Source organism: Eptatretus burgeri, chromosome 13 (genome assembly GCF_056783735.1).
Source record: "Eptatretus burgeri isolate ZD-2024b chromosome 13, Ebu_testis_v1, whole genome shotgun sequence".
NCBI lineage: Eukaryota > Metazoa > Chordata > Myxini > Myxiniformes > Myxinidae > Eptatretus > Eptatretus burgeri.
In genome coordinates this window covers 6148782-6169665 of record NC_140973.1, presented here as the reverse complement: position 1 = coordinate 6169665, position 20884 = coordinate 6148782, and the positions used below count along the sequence as shown (strand labels likewise).

Sequence of the window (20884 nt, the reverse complement as noted above, 5' to 3'; positions counted from 1 at the left end):
AGTTCGGAGTTGAGTTGGGAAGAAGTAGTAGAAGTCAGTCAAGGCAGTTCGGAGTTGAGTTGGGAAGAGCCAGTCAAGAGAGGAGTCGGAGAAGGCAGTTGGACAGAGCTTTGGAGAGGTGGCGGCAGCGAAGGCAGTCGAGGGGGTGCTCGTGTCAGAGTCGGGGAGCTGCGGAGAGGAGAGGCCGGCAACGCGACCGAGGTCGTGGTGGAGACGCTCGTCGCGGGACCCGAGCCAGGGAGATATCCTCCTTCCCCCGAGCATCAACAACCCCCTCCTGTTTCCCCCCGCGCTGAGATAGTGCGAGAAGGGGGCCCCGTTTCCCACCCCATTCCAGACACTGTCCGCGAGGCCCGCGGAGTCGGGGCGCCACCGCCATTTTGCGGCTCATCATCAGACGGGTAGGCCCGACGCGGTCTCGGCCCCAGGCCCGTCTGCCCCCATCATCCTTGAGGGTGGTCCTTTTCTTTTGCTTTGAGTATGTGTTGTCGGCGCCGTCTGTGAAGTAAAACTGTATAAGTGTTGCCGTGTGCTCGGTAGTCGGTTAGATCTGCATTGTGTTTTGCTTTTACATTTGCTTTTTGTGTATTATTGTGTGTTTCTTCTTCTTTTACATTTGCTTTTGGTGTAATTGTATATGTGTGCTTTCCGTTTGCCGCGGAATAAATGTGCTTTATGTTGAACTGTTTTTCCCGTTTCGCTTCGTCTTTTCCTTTATTGAATCTCCATCTTACTTCACGTAAAGGGTTGGTCGTGGGCAAATACGCCCGATAAATAATCGAACCGTCGAGGCCGACGATAACACCGCTCGGTTATCCCGATAGTACGGAACGGGTCGCTTAAAGTGGCCCGTGTCCGAAGTCGACCTGCGGCGAGGTGCGATCGCCCGGTCTACCCTCCGTGTGGGTACTTAGGTAGGTCGAATTTGGCGAGCAACCCTATCCCACGCGGGGGGCCGATTGGCACGATCGTGGTGAGGCCGAAAGGCCCACCCGTGACTAGTTCCCGGCGTTAGTCCGAGAGGGTCACGACGGGTTGTCCGTCCGGTGGGCGACGTGCCGCGATTCGAGTTACGTGGCCGCTCGCACGCCGGCGGGCGCGAATCCGCAACAATATGATCCACTCAGTGACTCGAGTGTCATAAATGACCAGTGCCCGTGAGAATAAGCTGCTCACTAAAAGTGGTTCAATGATGGTCGTCGCATGGTTGAAAGAAGTGGAAACCCATTGAAGATAGGGCCGCGACGCGGCACGCGGTACGAAGCTCTGCGAGTCAAAAGAGGAAAAGCATTCGTGAAGATAGGGCCGCGAATGGGGTTGAACTCCAGTAAACTTTAGTTTAACTCCAGTGAACTTTAGTTTAACTCCAGTGAAACTGAAGTCCGTGAGTCATTTCCATGACGGTGTAAATAGCGAGCCGCTAGGCAGGGAAGCGTCGTCACATTTCCGTTAAAGCCTTCCTATCTCCTCATCCAAGCTCTGTCTTCCTCAATGCTTGTCCCCTGCGGGGGAGGTCCGAGAGCTGATAGTAGTGTGCGGAAAAATGATTGGTTAAAAACCAAATAAAAAGACACGCCCACACGACCGCCATTGGTTGGACAAGTAAATGGAACAAAGTTAATGATGTAAAAGTACCAACAAATTGGCACCGATTGAAAAGTACACGACACGTCCATCAATGCCGTTTACATGACTTGCTTTCCGTCGAAACAGGAATACTTTATCGCTCCCGAGGAACGACGCATCATGTTTCACCAAAAGCGTTTTTTTATACAATTACAGTTGGTCCTAAATTACGTGTGACGTCATCCCAAGCACTTCCATTCGAGGGGGTTCCATATGCCGCCAAACATGACCAAGACATTTATCAAGTCCAGTAAGAGTAAGTAAGCAAGCAATCACCATGGAGCACTAAAATTCCTGAAGGGAGTCTGGGAAATCCATTTAAATTCATTTCCACTCGATGGGATAATCAACAATTTCGATCACATTCGGGTGCGTGGTGTATATAGAGGAAGATGAGGAGAAGAAGAAGTGTTAGAAGAAGAAGAAGAAGAGGCTGAGCGGAAGAAGAGGAAGAAGAAGAATCACCATGAGGGCGTCTTGATTGGTTGTTGTACCGATACTTACCGATAGAGGGCGCACGCGCCGTATGTGTTGTGTGGGTTTCCTGTCTCCGTGAAAACCTTCATTGGATCTGAGGCTGACCGCATGGAATCTCTTCAACAAGTACCGACGTGGCTCATATCCGTTCGTTCGCATTCGTTCCCTTTTTCTCTGAAGCGAAGCCTATATTAAATATATAATAACAGTGGTTCGGGTTATATTGGTCACCATAACCAAAAAAAAAAGTCCGTGAGCCAGTCCAAAATTAATTATTTTTTTTGTTAAAGAGTGCGAAATTGACATGGCGGGCGCGTGGTAACTCCAGCGGCGTCATCGCATTAATTCACCACATTTTCTGATTAAACATAAGAAACTTTGGTGGAAAATATAAAAAAAAACATAGATTAAAAAAAAACTAAAACCATAATCCTGTATATCACAAGAACCTGAAGGATGTGTGGTGGCGGCGGTGAGTGACGTCACATGGCAAACGACGAGCTCGAAGACTCGGGGCGCGAGACCACTCCGAGCGAGCTCGGAGCAGCTCCGTACGGTAACTTCCGGTGTTACTACTCATTCAACCCGGCACAAGCACGTGTGTCTCTAATCCCGGCGAATTTACTCGACCAGCTGTTTCCAAAAACAACGACTTCCCTCGCGATTCTCGACGTGGGTTGTAACTCCGGGGTAAGGCCCTTCCTTTCTTTCTTCATAAAACATCAAAATATAAATTGGAGGAGTGGGGAGGGAGGACAAAGTACACGTGAAAGCGAGTTTTTATGGGGGGGGAGGGGGAGGGAGGACAAGATAGGGGGAAGAGTTTCCTGATTCAGAATGCCACTTATTACACATTGACATGGTTTCTATAAAATGAATAAACTCTCACAATGTATTCTCAGGTGAGCAATGGATCAGGCAGCAAGGTTTTTCCAAAACGAGTTAATGGCATGTGAAAGTGGTTTGCCTATTATTTTGGTCATGTATACTTATTACGTACCCAAGATGGTGGAATGTTTACACGTCCTCACTCCATGCCCCCACCTGTATGCTTTCCCCCCAGGATAGCCGAGAGGTACGCGCACTCACCTCGAACCAGGGGGTTGAATCCCGACCCAGCTATAAACTGCCATGCCGGTGGTTCGCAGGCAGGTCGATTCATCAATGCGTGTGCCGTCCCATCAGACGGACGTTAAACTACGCATCCTGTGTGCCGGAATTCGTCGGTGGACGTCAAAGATCCAACGGTGTCCTTCACGAACAGCACCATGTGACCAAATTACAAATTCCTGCCCTAACTACCGCTGGGAGAGGGATGGCAAACCGTCCAGCAGCATGTCTCTTGCCAAGAAACTGCTTCGGTTCATCAGAAATGAGAATGTCCACTTGCCATTTTTCCATCGTTTGTTTTCTTCCTCTTTCCCCCCGTGTGCACACAAAAAAAAACACATCGTCACCTTTTACGTTAAAGGGCACTCTTCATGCCATTCTTCAATTCGACATAAACATGATGTGAATGTAAACTTAAGGTTCTGGATTTCTGACGTCATTACGTAGGCTTGCTGTCCCGTACGCAGTGGACACATTGCCATGTACATTTCCAATAACGTCGCAGGATACTCACCCGAGCCGTCTCATTCCTGGGTATTTTATTTCTCGTTTCGAGATGAATCCAAATACAAGTGACATTCTGAGGTTCGAGCCGGCGATGATGCCACCCTGGCCTCGGAGCATGCTCTTCTTCCGATGGGATCGACAGGTGGTCCTATCTCATCTGTATTTGGATTAAGGACGTTCACGACACCATGGTATCATTCCAAAAGAAGAGATTCTAGTGTTGGCTAACTTGACAAATTTTCCTGCCTCGTGTAAATGGAATGCCAGTTCGTTGAAACAAGGGATTGCAGATGTGAAGTTAAATTACAGTGCTCAGAAGAAATTTGATCAAGACCTCGACGATAAGTCCTGTACATTGTCCAATATGATGACCAGTGCAGACGTAGCGCGCGCGCGCGCGCGCGCACACACACACACACACACACACACACACACACACACACACACACACACACACACACACACACACACACACACACACACACACACACACACCTTTCAGCCATCTGGATACCTTGTGAGCTTTTACATCCACGTGATTGGAGATTCTGGCATTACATTCTCTGTGAATAAGTGCGCAGCAAGGTGCAGCACCATCTCTGACACTACACCAGGGCAGCATTTTTTTTCTCCAGTAATCGGTGATTATGGCCTCTTCCTCTTCCTTCGGATGCAGCACAGAGCTGCAGGTAGCATCATTGGCTGAGGGCGCAGCTGTGCCGCTGATGCAATGCCCCTATTATCAGTGCACTGGTACTAATTTTGTCGACCTCGGAAGGATGACAGGCTGAGTCAACCCACCTGGTGTTAATTCAATGGTTTTGTTTTTGTTTTTTTTCAGTTATATTTCGTTATTCTTAATAACTTCTTTTTTAATAAATAAAAAAATGTTTTTTGTTAATTTTAAGTTAACTTATTAAGATGGTTTAATTGTCACATCTTTGCTTAGGGCTTTGCTGTGGCATTCTACCAGCATGTGTGCACCCATTCACCACCTGTGCACCTGCTGGGACTTGACCTCGACCCCTGGCTGATTTCCCAAGCCAGGAGCACTAACCGACATCCCCAAAACATCCGCTATGAACAGGTGAGGAGGGCATGCATGCTCTCTAGCAGGTTGGAACGTTTAGGATAGGGGAAAAGATGGAGTGGGAAGTGAAGATGAGGGGATGAGGAGTGTTAATGTCGGGAGCATGGCATATGAAATTAAATATTTCCACCATTTTTGCATATAGATCAAAGCATGGTGGTGTAACAAAGTTATTATTTTTAAATGGTGACTTGTGAATGCCACTCACTTTATCGTCTGCCCTCTGCACCCTTTAACAAATGAATAGGCCTATACTTTTTGCCATCATTGGATCATCATGTGTTCTCCGAGAAACCATCCAGGGAGATTTAATGAACTATGCTCCATCTGTATCCCCTCCTTATAAAGATGGATATCACAGACCCCATTAACCGTGATGTGGTTCTGCAAGACTTCTTGGGGTCTCTGGGACGAGGCCCAGGTCCATTGGATCTCTCCTTGTGCCTTTCGGTCACAATGTGGATCCACCTCCACCACGGGGACGCCGGCCTAAAAGCCTTCCTCACGTGGCTGTCCACTAACTCGCGCTGGATTCTCGTTGAGCCTCAGCCTTGGCGGTGCTACCGAGCGGCCGGGCGACGGCTGAGGAGGCTCGGGCAAGTGGAACCCCCCGCCTTGGCCGGAATGCTCGGGCGTCCTCGAGCGCGATGCGACGTCAAGGCGTTCCTCTGTGAGGAATGTGGGATGCGTTTTGTGAAGAGTTTTGGGGATACGACTTGGGGTCGGCCAATGCTGCTGTTTGGGTGTAACACAAAGAAGGAGGAAGAACAGGACCAAGATGAAAGGTGAACCGCTGTGGAGGAAAGGAACGGGTGCAGAGTTCAAAGGGATGATGGTGGCACGCGGCAAAGGGTATAGTGTGGTGCCGAAACAATTTTACCGTTATACGCTGGATAAAAGTGTAATTTTTTTCACAAAGAAAATAGGCGGTGTACTAATGAATTCTGGCCGAGGAGCCATCTAATTAATTCGCTCATTCGTTAATTAGCACCAATATAATATTTGGGTGTGGCGTTACCGGCCACACCCTTCCAATGCTCCTAATCACGGCGGAGGACTGTAGTTTCCTCGAACAATGATCGTCAATATGACGTCCACAGAGTGCTTTTGACCGCGATTTTCAAGGCAGTCCAATGAATTTTGTCCGCTGAAACCCATCAAAGGCAATAATGGAAGGCAACGTCGATGAGGTAATATAAGCTAAAAGGCAAGTTTATGATGGAAAATCCGGGATGTACTCGTAGACTGCGATAAAAATATGTTGTTAAAGTCGGTTCCATTATTAACCTCCGCCATCGAAGATCGGAGGTTACTGTTTTCACCCCTTTCTGTTTGTTTGTTTGTTTGTTTGTTTGTTTGTGAACAGTATTACGGAAAAACTCCTCGACAGATTTCGACGAAACTTGGTGGGGGGGTTAGGTATGGTCCAAGGATCATGCCATTCAATTTTGGACTTGGTCCCCCCCCAAAAAAAATTGTTTGAGAACATTTTTTTTTTTGCATTTCTACATGTTTTAAGTGATTTCCAACCCCCCCCCCCCCAAAAAAATTGTTAGAGAAAATTTTTTTTGCAACTTTTTTTTAAACAATTTCGATTTCTTTTTTGCATTTCTACATGTTTTAAGTGATTTCCAACCCCCCCCCCCCAAAAAAAATGTTGGAGAAAAGAACGATAACTCTCAGCACTGTTGACATCATATTTAATGAATAAGATATAAGGTTCACTTGAGTGACCCAGCAATATTGGCGGCGGAGGTTTTGCACTCTCCCGAGTGCTCCCCCTCAAGTTGAAAAAAATGCATGGTCATGGAAAAAAAAATCAATGCAGCGCAAGACCCACCAAGGCTACTAGGCCTACCTAGTAGTACTATTTTGGACCAGTTTGCCTGGTGAAGGAATCAAATCTGCATTCCTTGATAAATAGTTTGGCTATCTTAACAGGTAGGTAGGTAGATAGGTGGTTGGTTGTCCAATCCAAGATGCACCAGACCAGGTGACGTGGCATATTGATGTCGATGATGGGAGTAGGATTAAGGATACCAAGCTTAGAACCTCACTGGTCTGATGTAGAAATGTACCAATTTCCTTTAAAAAAAAAAAAAGACTTCCCTTTTGGAGAAACGGCTTCAGAAGTTCCACAGTAAATATTTTGGATGTCTCACATTGAAACTGCATTATGGAATTTTTTTATGAAGCTTCTGAATCATTTTTGATGAAGAGCAAGGTAAAATATAACATACGTATATTGGCTTTTCATCAGCAAAAGCTTTCTGCGACTCATTAGGACTGACTCAATCGGTCAACTTCCCGACTCGGATCTCAAACAATGGTACTCCATCTCTTCTGGATCTGATTTTGACAAATTTCCCTGACAATATCTGCTGCTCTTCCTTCGCTCCAATCGGTTCTTCTGACCACGTCCTTGTCAAAGTGGACGTCTCTCTGGCTGTTATCAGAGAACCACCTCACCGTCGTCGAGTCTGGCATTTCACTCAAGCCGACTGGCAGGGTCTCCGAGCAGCCATCAAACTTACAAACTGGTCTCCTATCACTACTTTCTCAAACATCAACTCATCCTGGGAATTCTTTCAAAGAAACTTGCTCTCCCTCATGCACAGATTTATCCCCTCTCGTCTTCAGTTGTCCTCCCCTTCCTCCCGCCCTTGGTTTACTGAAGCTTGTGGCGAGGCAGTTGTCCTGAAGCAACTTGCCTTTGCCTCATGGAAAGCAAACCCAACTGAGGGCAATCTCGGTTCCTTCCACAAAGCTCGGAACAAGTGTGTATCTACCCTCAGGAGAGCCAGAAGACAATATCTTTCTCATCTCAAGTCTGAACTCTCAAACCTCTCTCCCTCCTCAAAATCCTAGTGGCGTCTAATCAAATCTGTTTCTGGTGTATGTTCCCCCTCCATCCCCTCCCTTACCTCAAATGGCCGCACTGCTGATACCACACGTGATAAAGCTGAATGTCTAAACTTGGTGTTTGCAGCTAAATCTTGTGTCCTAAACCCATCACTTTCTCCACCCACTTTACCCAGTTGCACCCACTGTCCCTGGACTCTGTATCCTTTTCTTCTGACAAGGTGGAGAGCTTGCTTTCAAACCTCGAGTCAGATTCTGCAACCGGTCCAGACGGCATCAGCCCACGTGTCCTCAAAGCCTGCTCTTCTGCTCTTGCTCACCCTCTCTCTGTTCTATTCACCCTCTCATTTGCCCAAGGTCATCTGCCATCTGCTTGGATATCTGCTAACATCACTGCCCTGCATAAAAAGGTGCAAAAACAGATCCCTGTAACTACAGACCAATCAGCCTTCTCCCAATCATCAGCAAGGTGATGGAATCCATCATCGCTTCAGACATGAAATCCTTCCTCTTCTCCAATGGCTTGATTTCCAATCATCAATTTGGTTTCAGACCAGGTCACTCTACCCTGGATATGCTGCTTCTGCTCTCCCATCAATGGATGGAGGTCCTCAATGCCAGACAGGAAATCCGAGCCATATCCCTGGACATATCACGTGCTTTTGACACAGTCTGGCACCCTGCACTACTCACCAAATTCTCTTCCCATGGTATTCAAGGCCATCCCCACTCATGGCTCGCAGACTTCCTCTCCTGTCGCAGTCAACGTGTGGTCCTAAATGGAGTTCTTTCATCCCCTCTTCCTGTGCAGGCTGGAGTTCCTCAAGGTAGCGTTCTGGGCCCCGTTCTTTTTCCGGTTTTCATCAATGATCTCTCTGACTCTGGAAAATCCTCTATTTCTCTTTGCCGACGACTCCACCCTCTGCCGTACCATCTGTCATCCCTCAGACTGGCAAGCAGCAGCTTCTTCGCTCACTGCAGATCTGGATAAAATCACAAACTGGTCCAACACGTGGAACATGTCTTTCAATCCAGACAAATCTCACACTCTCACTATGTCTCTTCAAAAGGACCGTTTAGAACCCTCCCTTCCACTCCCGCCCCTCTTGTCTCATGCCCCCCTGCTGTGAGTTGTGTGTTAGCTCTCATACGAGCCTCAACAAGGTATATAAAAAAAAATAATAATAAATACGTATGCCTGCATCTGGATTCTTCAAGTAAAACCCCTAACTAGGATAAGTTGATTTTCAGAGATTTGCTGTTGTTCAGATGGAAGCAGAGTGCATCTTGGACAGAGCTAAGACAAACAGGTCGAGACAGCCGAACATCATCGTAAAGAATATGAATCTTGTGTATTGACGGGCAGCCCAGGTTTATTGGACCCTTTTTCAGCAAATTTTCAACTTCATTCCATCGTTAAAAAAGTAAACAAACAATGTTCCCGAGCATTAACATGAGGGCCATGAATTATTCATGCTGTAAACAATCGAAAAGAAACCACGCAAACTGGTGCCATTACACCAATAGATACCGTGATGGCAGTGCCTGACGTGCTCGCTGATTCGGATAAGCTAGTCTGCCCTATTTTACGATCATCACTGAACACTATTCAGAATATTCTGGGGATACTATGCATTTTTATCAATTTCAGACCCAGGAGCAGGATGCAGTTGAAACAGAGCTGGACTGGAGTAAATGCGTCATATGCCAAATCTTGACGTTGGATCCACTGAAATGTCCCACCAACTGCCCAGTTGCAGGTGTTGAAAGTGTTGAGGAGACGTATCGGAAATTCCTGGAAAATGTGATGCAGTTCAGGGAGATCGGAAGCATGCCCTGCAATGTTCCATCTGGAAAATCAGCAGTGCTGTGTGGAAAGTAAACGATAAACGACTGAAACAACGGTAGTTGTGACACAGTAACATTAACTACTGTGTCACAACTGACGCTGACATATGGGTTGGTTTTGGTTTTGGAAGGAACTTCCGAACTTATCATATCAGCGATTTATATCACCGCATCGGCGAAGCAAGATCGCGAGCGCTACCCGTCTTTCATGCGTTTACAGGTTGTGACACAACCTCTACATTCATGAATAAAGGGAAAGCAACTGCGTGACAGGCATGGTTAGAATCTCCAGAAGTCGCGGACGCCTTCGTACATCTGGCGGAAAATCCATTCGTCATTGCTGATCGTGATTCTCACGAGTTTAAGACGTTTGAGAAGTTTGTCGTGCGGCTATATGATAATTCTGGCAACTCCAACTCAGTCAACAAAACCAGAAAGAACCTGTTCTGTCAGAAGACAATCAAGAGTTTGAACCGTCTACCACCAACACAGGTAAGTAGCGATGCCGATTTCGAGCTCTGCTATATTCACGAAAATTATTCCACATTTACGATTACTCCAGAAAACATTCCTGTGTATTCCCTCCATATTATTTCAGGATGCGCTGTATCAACATTTCAAGAGGGCATCGTATCAGTTGAGTATCTGGGTTACCAGCAATGAACCAAAACGACGTGATGTCATGCCGAATGGGTTTGGTTGGACCGCAGAAGATAGTTCTTGGCAGCCCATCTGGATCACGTAACCTGCAGTTTCCGCCACCTGTAGACTGCTGAGAAAGTGCAGCTGCAAGAAGCAGTGTCGTGTTTGCAAGTGTGTCGGTGCCTCCTTTAAGTGTACGCCACTTTGCCGGTGTCAGTGTGGAAAGTAATTGTGAGTACCGGATACTAATCCCCTGACTTGATTTTCACTTGAAGCAAATATCATTTCTCGACTCTTGTTTGTAACTGATAATGTCATTTTCCAAATGACGCCATGGACGACATGTTCCGTAGAAGTAGGGCTACAGAGAATGTTCTGTTGTGCAGCATCGCAGAAGCTCTAGTCAACCAGTTCTGACATTCATCTACAATAGGTAGATGTAGCCCAGAAATGGTCGTCTCCATTTTCTGTGATGCATCATGAGGACATCGTAATACCCAGTGTACGCAGCGTCATTACACTGTTTATGACGTCATATCCTTCAGGAGCGTCACAACGTACTCAAAAGTGGATTTTGGGACATGGTTTCCATCTGTTTGAACTATATTTACAATAATTTCCTATAGTTTTATGACAGATGAAGCAAACTGAGGAGATTCTTCAAGTATTTGCTTCAATTATTGGCTGTGATGACATCATAAATACCACATACGTCATCATAGCGGCTTCTAAATGTCTTTTCCTGATAGATTAGGGGCACATTCCTATCTGTTGGCAATACATTTATATGGCCTAAAACGAACGGCTGCAGAGATATAGTGGATTCCTTACTCTTGTATCATGACCTGGAATCATGACCTTGACCTTGAGGCGATTATTTTCGGTGGCTCCTCGGACAGAAATTTCTGTAATTATAATAGGTAGCTGCATGCCAAATTTGGTGCTTTTATCCGGCGTGTAACGGTACCAACCTATTTTGCTGTTAACAAACCTCACTAGTAGGAAATGAGGTTCAAATGGAAGGTTGGGTTAAAGGGCACTCCCAATAAAAAATAAAAATTTCAATCAACGGAGACGGCGAGCGTCCTTATCTTATGATGGTCTTGGTTAGGGTATCGCTAAAGAATAATGTGAATGTCGACAATTGTCAAAAGACATCAGGACAGCATGACTGATTTTTCACAATGTATTTATTGTGTGTTCGTTATTGGTGCATCATGAAAACACCATAAGCAAAACTCTTGCTTGGTCACAAAACCAAAAGCATTGTGGGAAAATCTTGGCTATTTCCTGAAAATATAAATCATGGATTAAACTGAGATCAAAGGAGTAATGCGACATACAGCTCAAAACTTGTCTTGTTTGTTTGGCAAAGCACAAATGAGGGTGAAAGGTACCTTGGGAAAAGGTACGAGCAAATGTAGCTGTGTACCATGAAGGAGAGGATGAATAGGTATGACGAGATAGCGAAGGGAGAAATAGGTTAAGGTATACCTTTATCAAGGTGTATCAACTCTTGGTTCTTTAAATCAGGTGCCGTTCCCACTTCTCATCACGATTAAAAACCAAGCCTTTTATCCAGCTCCGTGTCTTGATGGAAAGTTGAGGCCTCCATCTTTTAACACTTCAACACTGTGCGTGCATCGGACATTTGATCTTCCCGCTTCTTCGAGCAGTCCAGACATGATTGTGCAGAGGTAACGCACTTCCAAGGCTGGGTTTGATTCCCCACCCGACTAAACCGTCCGTGTGGTTTTTTTCGGAGGTAGGGCATTGCCTCATGAAGGGCACCTATCCCTCGGACAGACTTTAAGCTGGGTATAACCGCCTGGTAGCATTAATTGGTGGACAGAGAAGATCACACAGTGTTTTTCCACAAAGAATAGACAAGCTTATATCGATATCGAGGCCATAGTCCAGAAATACCTTCCCCAACCTCGAGGGAGTGCTGCATCAGCTGCATTCCCAGCAATGATGTGAACACGACACTGGACATTGCACCTCCATGCGGTTCATTGGCAGTTTTAACCTTCGTCATGAACACCTTTGGGGTGTGGTGGAGTGGGGGTCGTGGCAGAGACGACTCAATTGGAACAACCCCCTCTCTTCACCCCAACGAGCTGCTCAAGTCTTCCTATTTTATTTCAGTTTACATGGCATGGCCACATGCACTAAAGAGTCATAACAACATTTTTTTTTCTTTCTTTTTTTTTTAAACAGAGTCCATTAACAGCAGCTTCCTGAAGGTCACAAATCAAAAAGCTGTTTTGTTCAGCATTTTCCACATGTCCCTTAAATCATGAGTCATTAAGAGCATGACTAAGTTTGAGATGTCACCGCATCTTCAACAACTCTTCCCTCAACCACTTTTCCATAGCGAGGGCTCTCATATTCACCTTCGGTCGCATCGCGCATGTGACGGCGTGAACGCATGTTGGCCACCCTCCTCTTCTCGACACAGTACTTCGTGAACAGGAACGTAGCAACGGCAGTGGGAAGACCGAATGCCCTATGTCACCGTGGGAGGCAGGACAAGGGGGCCAAGAATCAATTTGATTTGGTTTTCATCTTCATTACAAGAAACTTGCATATTTCATTTTTACTTGAAGCACAGAGGGATATTGTGTGTATACATTATGGGATACTACCAGGGGCTGCCCAAGGGTGAGATACCCAGTGCTGCCTGGCTGGGTGAGCTTTTCCTGGCGGGGGTTTCAAGATGTGTTGGACATTGAAAAACTTTGGAGTTATTGGCCTCGTGGTGGTTACCTTGGCCCGTGGGCCGGCGGCAGCACTACCTCACCCCACATTCCAATATACACTTTATAGCGACCTTTGATGACCTCAAAATGGATGTCAAGGCCAATGTGTGGTAGTTTAAAACCTTGCTCAGATTCTGAAGTTTCTACACCCAAAATTTGGGGCCTCCAGGTACAATGGTTTGGCCATGAAAGAATAGCATACAACTGCACAAACAAACACTTGAAAATATTTATATAGATTGTATGTATGCATTTGTAGAAACAGAACAGCTTGCCCACTGTCAATGAATAACGACAAGGAATAAAAAGGAGCTTTGGCACAGGAGAAGGCCACTCTTGTCGGCACGCAAGACTTGCCTACACTACACAAACACCAGTTACCCTCACCCATCCATACTCGAACTACCGACAAGTCCTGCCAACATCCCCACACCCATCTATCTCCATAACTTCCAGGTATCTATCCAATTCTAATTTAAACTTATCTATGTTTCTGCTGCCACTACCTTTCCAGGGAAACCATTCCATACATCAACTACTCTCTGAGTAAAATTCCCTCCGTTACTACCGTCTTTACTCTCAAGCTATGGCCCCTGGTCCTGTCATTGTTTCCTCTGCTGAATAATTCTACATTTTGTCTATACCCTTCATTATATTAAACATCTCTATCATATCACCTCGTAACTGAGTCTAGCTAGGCCGGGAACCAATCTAGTAGTCCGGCGCTGAACCCTCTCTATGGCATCTATGTCTTTACAGAGTTGTGGTGGCCAAAACTTCACACATTATTCTAGATGTGGTCCTCACTAAATCTCTGTGCAATGTTAACACCACCTCTTCTGATTTGTAATTGATCCCCCTCCAAATACAACCTAAAAGCCTATTTGCTTTTCTGAAAGCTTCCTGGCACCGTGCTGCCTGCTTACCTCCCGTATCTAATACCACCCCCAGATCCTTCTCCCGTGTGAAAATCCTTTTCACCGAATCAAGGAAAGCATGATCTGCACACTCATAACAGAATGGTGGTTGTGGTTTGTGGGGTTCAAACACAAAGTTTAATTCGTGCAATGCAGGAAGCATTCTGCTTCCCAACAAGGAAATTCTGCTTCCTTCAGTGATAAGTTTTCAGTTTCTTATCTCTTATGAAAGAACCACATTTAATATATCCGATTTGTAAAACGGTTGTACATTTAAAGCACATAGTCAGAATTTGAGGTAAAAATAGGACCCTCCCTGTGTAGTCTACCTTCAAAGTTGTATTTTAACCTTCCACATGGACGACATCTTGCCGTCTCGTCTTACCAAGCCCAGGCGATGTAACGCATCCCGTGTCGTGGTTGTTGTTGAGGTGTGTACGCCGGATCATCACGCAAGGAAGAGCGGCGTGCATCGCGGATTTCCCTCTCGTGCTTCGTCTCTCCCGAGGCTTTGCGCCGGGCCTGTTTGCATGGCTGCCCGTACGAACGCCGCCAGAGCAGGAGCACTGTGGGGGAGGGGTGGTTTGTCTGACAAATCACGTCATAATACCAGGGTTGCTTATGTCAAACATGAAAATGACGACCAAACAATGTGGAGTACAAGGAGTGTCTGAAAGCATTTTCCGCTAAAATGTTTGAACCAAAAACTTATTACCTCCACCACCGGAGGTGAAGGAGGCTATGTTTTCACCCATTTTTGTCTGTTTGTTTGTTTGTCTGTCTGTGGGCAGGATATCTCAAAAAGTTGTGGACTGGATTCGGACGAAACTTGGTGGGCACGTTGGGTGTGTGACAAGAAGGAATTGATTCAATTTTGGTGAATATCCAGATTCGGATCTGATCATTAAATGATTCTTCACCATTGAGTGCAAAAAACTCATATATTGCACGATATCTCAAAAATGTATTGGGCGCGATATGTTCTCGTGGTTCGGGCATTACGGAGCGGAGGTATGCGCTCTACCGAATACCCTCCTAGTTTTCCTATTGGAATTGGAGAACTTGCCCACCACTGGCAACAATGTGTGACGCTGGCTGTAAACTACACGTGTCGAGTTCGTTTCATGGTCACAGGGAAACTTTTTGACTCCCTCGTAACTATAACAGATCTCACAAATATTAATGAAAATTAGGATAATAAACATCCTGAAGTCCAAAGGTGGAGGTGAATTGGAGCACACCTGGTGGCACATTAATTCAAAGAAAGACAAAACTGCACCAAGGGAACTGAGCTTCCACCTTCATGGAAGAAATACTTTTTTTATGCCAAAGTGGTCCGAAAGGATGGCCGAGAGGTACGCACACTCCCCTCCAAGCAGTCTCGCCTGGGTTTGAATCTCGACTCGGCTATAAGCTGTCATCCTGGTGTTTCACAGGTAGGACGATTCATCAATGTGCGTGTCATCCGTCGGATGGACGTTAAACGGCTGTCCCCATCTCCCGGCGTTCGTTTGTGGACGTCAACGATCCCAGTGTCCTTCGCGAAGAGTCGGCGAGCTGTCGCTGGCACCCTGAACAAATTACAAATTCCTGCCCCAACCAGCAGAGGGCACTGCATCAGTGGCACAGTCACGTCCTCAGCCAATGATGCTTCATACGAACGAAGAAGAAGAATGCTAAACTTTAAAATTCCAGCCTTCTCAAGAGGGTTTGACTCACAGTACGAAGCCTTGCTCGATAAACGACAAATAAACATCATCGGGAACAGAACAAGCGGCGAGATCGACATGTGGATGAGTGTGGGCAGGTAACTCCTTCTTCTTTTTAGATCCTCGTGGAGGATCTCTAAGTCTTACTCACGTTGTTGTTCTTCATCTTCTTCTTGCGGACTTTTTTGTTACACAGCCCACAGTTTTCATCGAAACTTCCTGAAACTCGGCATATATATGTAAAAATTCCCTGCGCAGACGGTAACCATCTCCGATTTTGAAAATTCCTCCGAGAAAAAAAAGTTATGATGTCAAAATATCTCCGCTAATGGAAATCGCCTCAAAAATTATCTCCGAAACGAGGCAAGCCTTTTGAATTCTGGTTGCGGGAATCGAACAGGGCATTAGAGATGAATTACCGCACATATATGATAGTGTTGTGGTTACCAAATTCGCAAACCACCATTCAGGTCCCTTAGGTGAGGTATCTCGGTAAGTACATGTGTAGTTAGGCCCAAACCCGTTGTCTAGTGGGAATACATGTCATTTATGCGTGCTGCGACTCTTCAGGATAGCCGTTTTTCTTTTACTATCTTTAATTTGGACCAACCGCCATTGTTACCACCACCAGTCACAACATCAACCACCAACCACAACGCCGCTTCACCACAACCGCCACGACCTTCCCGTCACACCTCGCAACCGTCGCATCGCCACCGTTCTTGCCCCGCTGTGGGTACCGGTGTTGGACTCGTGCAGGGCGCGCGCCGAACAGCGTGTACAAAATCACGGATTTTGTGCTTCAAAAACGGATCAAAAACGACACACGCCCACTTTTTGCCGTCCAATCGGTGAGCGAGGGGCGGGTGGCCCCGCCCCCAGGGCGATCGATATATGCAAATTTATGGATCAAAAAGCCTTCACGCCCACTTTTTCTCGGGCCAATGGGGAGCGAGGTGAAAGGTCAAAGGGAGGGGGTCAAAGGCGAAGCTACGGGGGGATAAAAGGACCGTGTTCGTCAGTCAGAGAAGGGTCGGAGAGTCGAGAGGCGGAGAGTAGAGGAGTCCAGAGGAGGAGAGTCGGAGAGTAAGAGAGTAGGAGAGTCGAGAGGCGGAGAGTAGGAGAGTAGGAGAGTCGGAAACAGAGAGTCAAGACTTCGCGGGCGGTGGAGCTGCTCGTCGTGTGCGTTGGAGTCGGAACGGAGGGGACGGAGCTGTGGAAAGGCGGCGACACCAGACGAGGGGGTGCTCGCGTCGTGCAGGAAGCTGCACCCGAGGGAGGCCGACAGCGCGACCTGGCCGAGGTGGAGACGCTCGTCGCGGGATAATAAAGATCCTCCATACCCCGAGCATCAGCAACCCCCTCCTGTTTCCCCCCGCGCTGAGATAGTGCGACCAAGGGGGCCCCTTTCCCACCCCCTACCAGACACTGCCCGCGAGGCCCGCGGGGTTGGGGCGCCATCGCCGCTCCGCGTCTCATCACCAGACGGGTAGGCGCGACCCGGTCTCGGCCTCAGGCCCGCCTCATCCTTGAGGGTATTTCTTTTCCTTGGTTTTGGGTATGTGTTGTCGGCGCCGTCTGTGAAGTAGAATTGTATAAGTGTTGCCGTGTGCTCGGTAGTCGGTATTAGCTCTGCATTGTGTTTTCGCTTTTATATTTGCTTTTTGTGTAATATTGTGTTTTTCTTTTTTGTGTGCTTTTGGTGGAATTGAATATGTGTGCTTCCCGTGTGCCGCGAATAAATGTGCTTTGTGTTGAACTGTTTCCCGCTTCGCTTCGTCATTTCTCCCATTGAATCCTCATCTTGCTTCACGTAAAGGGTTGGTAGTGGGCTGAATACGCCCGATAATTAATCGAACCGTCGAGGTCGACGATAACACCGCTCGGTTATTCTGATGGTACGGAACGGGTCGCTTAAGTGGCCCGTGTCCGAAGTCGACCTGCGGCGAGGTGCGATCGCCCGGTCTACCCTCCGCGTGGGTACTTAGGTAGGTCGAATTTGGCGAGCAACCCTATCCCACGCGGGGGCTGATTGGCTCGATCGCGGTGAGACCGAAAGGTCCACCCGTGACTGGTTCCCGGCGTTAGTCCGAGAGGGTCACGACTGGATTGTCCGTCCGGTGGGCGACGTGCCGCGATTCGAGTTACGTGGCCGTCAGCACGCCGGCGGGCGCGAATACCGCAACAATATGTTACCATGACTTCATATCAATTTTTATGACGTCATTCCTATTTTTTGTTTCACAACCCAGAGTTTTCATCGGATCTTCGTGAAACTTGCCATGTATATGCAGAAAGCCCACGCGCAGGCAGTAACCATCTCCGATTTTGGAAATTCTTCCTAGAAAAAAAAGTTGACGTCATAATATCACCGCTAATGGAAATCGCCTATACCATTATCTCCGAAACTAGGCAAGCTGTTTGAATTTTGTTTGCGGGAAATCAGGCCGGGCATTAGCACAGATAATTATTTATCGCCAACCTGATACATCACAATGACGTCATATTCGTTTTTATGACGTCATCATTAAGAGGACGAGAATCTCAGCTCATTTGAGCTTTTTTCCACTTATCAAGGCTCAGAGGACACAATCAGGACAAATAGATCGGTGTAACTTTTACATGAATTACATTTGAGGACATTATTTACAGACAAAGGGCGATACGTGTTTCCAGCATCATGAGCCGTGAGTTCACCTGGGGATACCAAACAGGTAAACCCATTTACCGAGTCTCTCAGACTTTAACGATGTTCGGTTACCAAGACAACCAGGGAAATGACTCTCCAAACGTGTCCGAAATACCCCCCTTTTTACACACGTTTAACACGGGCAAATGGACCGCTGTGTGGGGAAAAGGGTGAAAGGCTTAATTCGAGAAGCGATGATCATGACGAGAGGAAAAGCAGCCAATAACGTATATTCCTAAAAAAATAAAAGAAACATCCGATATCGTAAAAAATAACATTAAAAAAAAGACAAAAGTACGTTGTACAGTATTCCTGGTCAAGTTGGATATGAAATACCTGTTGGTCGGAAAGACATCACTTCCGGTTTCAAGAGCGTGGACTGGAAACCTCGTTTACCTCATGCCGTTTCCTGGTCAAAAACAGTTCAATGTACTCAAACTCGAGCCCATAATAAAAGTCAAGCACACATTTTGAACGAGTAAATATGGCGAAAACGACAAAATAAACATTCACCATAAAGTGAAATCACTGTCGCGGACTATACCGCCTAGGTTATTATTCACTGTACAAGGACAGTTCCATCGTACGTCTGACCTCTTCCACGGCGAGAGCCGTAGCGTCGTGACGTTTTGTATCGTCCTTTGTAGTTTATAACAACCGGAAGTGTGAATTACGTCACTTCCAACCGCTGTATTTTCACGTTGAATAAAATATTTTACTTTCGTTGGTGAATAAAAGCCGAATCGACTGAAATTGGTGTTCCTTAAAATAAAAAAATACAATACATGCGGATGGCGACGAGGATAATCTTTCGGAGAAACCTTTAATCCTCGGTGGCACCCACACAGTTTATGGCATTCTCAGATTTATTCCCACGAGCCAAACCCGCGCCGGGGTTCGTTATGACGTCATTACATTCAGTGTTCATAATGTGATTAATCGAATTTCTTTATAAACAATGTTTCTTGTTACATTTTTTGTGTCAAATTCACCTGAGGTAATCAGCTCGTGCAGAAGAGGGTTTTACATTGCGGACGCTGTTTTCTCGGAGTGGCATGACGTCTCTCAGCGGTGACTGTCTGTCGACGACGGACGTAATGACGTCACGAATGACCGATGATGCCATGACGGCATTACGTCTCTCAGCGGTGAGTGTCGGTCGACGACGGACGTAATGACGTCAGCGAATGACCGATGATGTCATTACGCCTTTCAGCGGTGACGGTCTGTCGACGACGGACGTAATGACGTCAGCGAATGGCCGATGATGCTATGACGTCATTACGCCTTTCAGCGGTGACGTCACACGTCGCCATGCAAACGAATGTAAAAATTAGAAAATCGCCAAAAATTCCCAAACCTGTCCGTGTGGCGCGATCCCACATAGCCCATGATGTTCATTCGACCACAGAGAACCCGCATGCCGAAAGTGGCGACAAATCTGTCCGGCAGTTACGGAGGAGAAACGTCAACAAAATATGGCTTCGCGTATTAATATAATATAATTGTGTGCAGACTCCATAATGATGTCATACGGCCGCATCGATGAATGAATTCAGATGAATGCAAGCGAGTGGAACACGTATGCTGAGCGTTTGATGTACAACTTCAAAGCGAATGGTATACCTCAGATGAGAAAACGGATGAAAGCAGTCCTTCTGTCAGTATGTGGTCACGTGGTGTCGAGACATCGACGTTGTTCAACAATTTGGCCATGCCCGGATCGACCAGGGAACTGAAGTACTGTACAGTATTCGTAACCCATGAAAGGGCGATTGGATAACTACAACGCAACACAGTCGGTCATTGTCCAACGTTTCAATTACAGTACTTATTATACGAGCCGCCAGACAACAGGACAGTTAACTTCCATCCAAATCTATTGCTGAGCTCAAGAAACTCTCACACTTCTGCGAGGTCAGAGACACACTTGAGGACGTGCTCCAGGACGACCTCGTGGTTGATGTCGTGGACGGTCACGTACCTCGATACTTGTTAGCCGAACGGGCACTGGAATTCACGACAGACAAGGCCATTGCCATCGCCATGGGGAGTGCAGACAAAAATCGTTGCTGACGTCAGCATCGCTCGCCCTTCATCCAGTCAGACTCAGACCAACCCCACTATCCACCGTGACCCTTCATCACAGCACCAGACAAACAAGAGTGGAAATTGCTTTGCAATGCATGCCCCCTACCGGTCCCAATGACTGTTCGGGAGATAAAAAAAAAAATTGTTTGCGTTTAACGCACGCTTGAGCCGAGACTGGAGCAAAAATGAAGAAGAAAAACCCTTCTAACTCACCATGTTTCGTTCATTGCTAGTTTTTGCCGATTTCATATTAAAAACTCGAAGGGCACTCAGTGGAGCGCATACCACCGCCACACAATACCTGATCCACAAGAACATATCAGGCCCATTACATTTTTGAAATGTCATGCAATTCAGCACGATGTCATTTTTGACCTTATCTCTCAATGGGTGCGAATCACTTAAAAAAATTAAATAATTCTCAGATCCAGATCTTCAGTAAAATAGAATCAATTAGTCCTTGACACACACCCAACGTGTCCACCAAGTTTCATAAGAATCTGTCCCGAACTTTTTGAAATATCGTGCTATATATTATTGTTTTTGGCCCAATC

At 46.5% G+C, this 20884-nt stretch overlaps 2 protein-coding genes across 5 annotated transcripts; one reads left to right on the top strand and one right to left on the bottom strand.

Moving 5' to 3' along the window:
* Window positions 1–2545: 2545 nt before the first annotated feature.
* BCDIN3D (BCDIN3 domain containing RNA methyltransferase) lies at window positions 2546–12358 on the top strand. Its single transcript, XM_085850915.1, has 3 exons — window positions 2546–2793; window positions 4670–4807; window positions 5159–12358. Exons 1-3 carry the CDS (start codon window positions 2590–2592, stop codon window positions 5597–5599), a joined length of 783 nt encoding a protein of 260 aa, XP_085707041.1. The 5' UTR covers window positions 2546–2589; the 3' UTR covers window positions 5600–12358.
* On the bottom strand, window positions 11335–20397 carry LOC147013743 (uncharacterized). 4 transcript variants are annotated; one of them, XM_085850918.1, is made up of 4 exons: window positions 20224–20395; window positions 18576–18648; window positions 14227–14407; window positions 11335–12671 (listed from the first exon to the last, which is right to left on the bottom strand). In XM_085850918.1, the coding sequence occupies exons 2-4, from the start codon at window positions 18592–18594 to the stop codon at window positions 12482–12484; spliced, it is 390 nt and encodes a 129-aa protein (XP_085707044.1). In that variant the 5' UTR covers window positions 18595–18648; window positions 20224–20395; the 3' UTR covers window positions 11335–12481. The 4 variants fall into 4 exon arrangements, with proteins under 4 accessions (XP_085707044.1, XP_085707043.1, XP_085707045.1 ...); XM_085850917.1 differs by having other exon boundaries at window positions 20146–20391; XM_085850919.1 differs by lacking the exon at window positions 20224–20395 and adding an exon at window positions 18753–18878.
* Window positions 20398–20884: the final 487 nt, after the last annotated feature.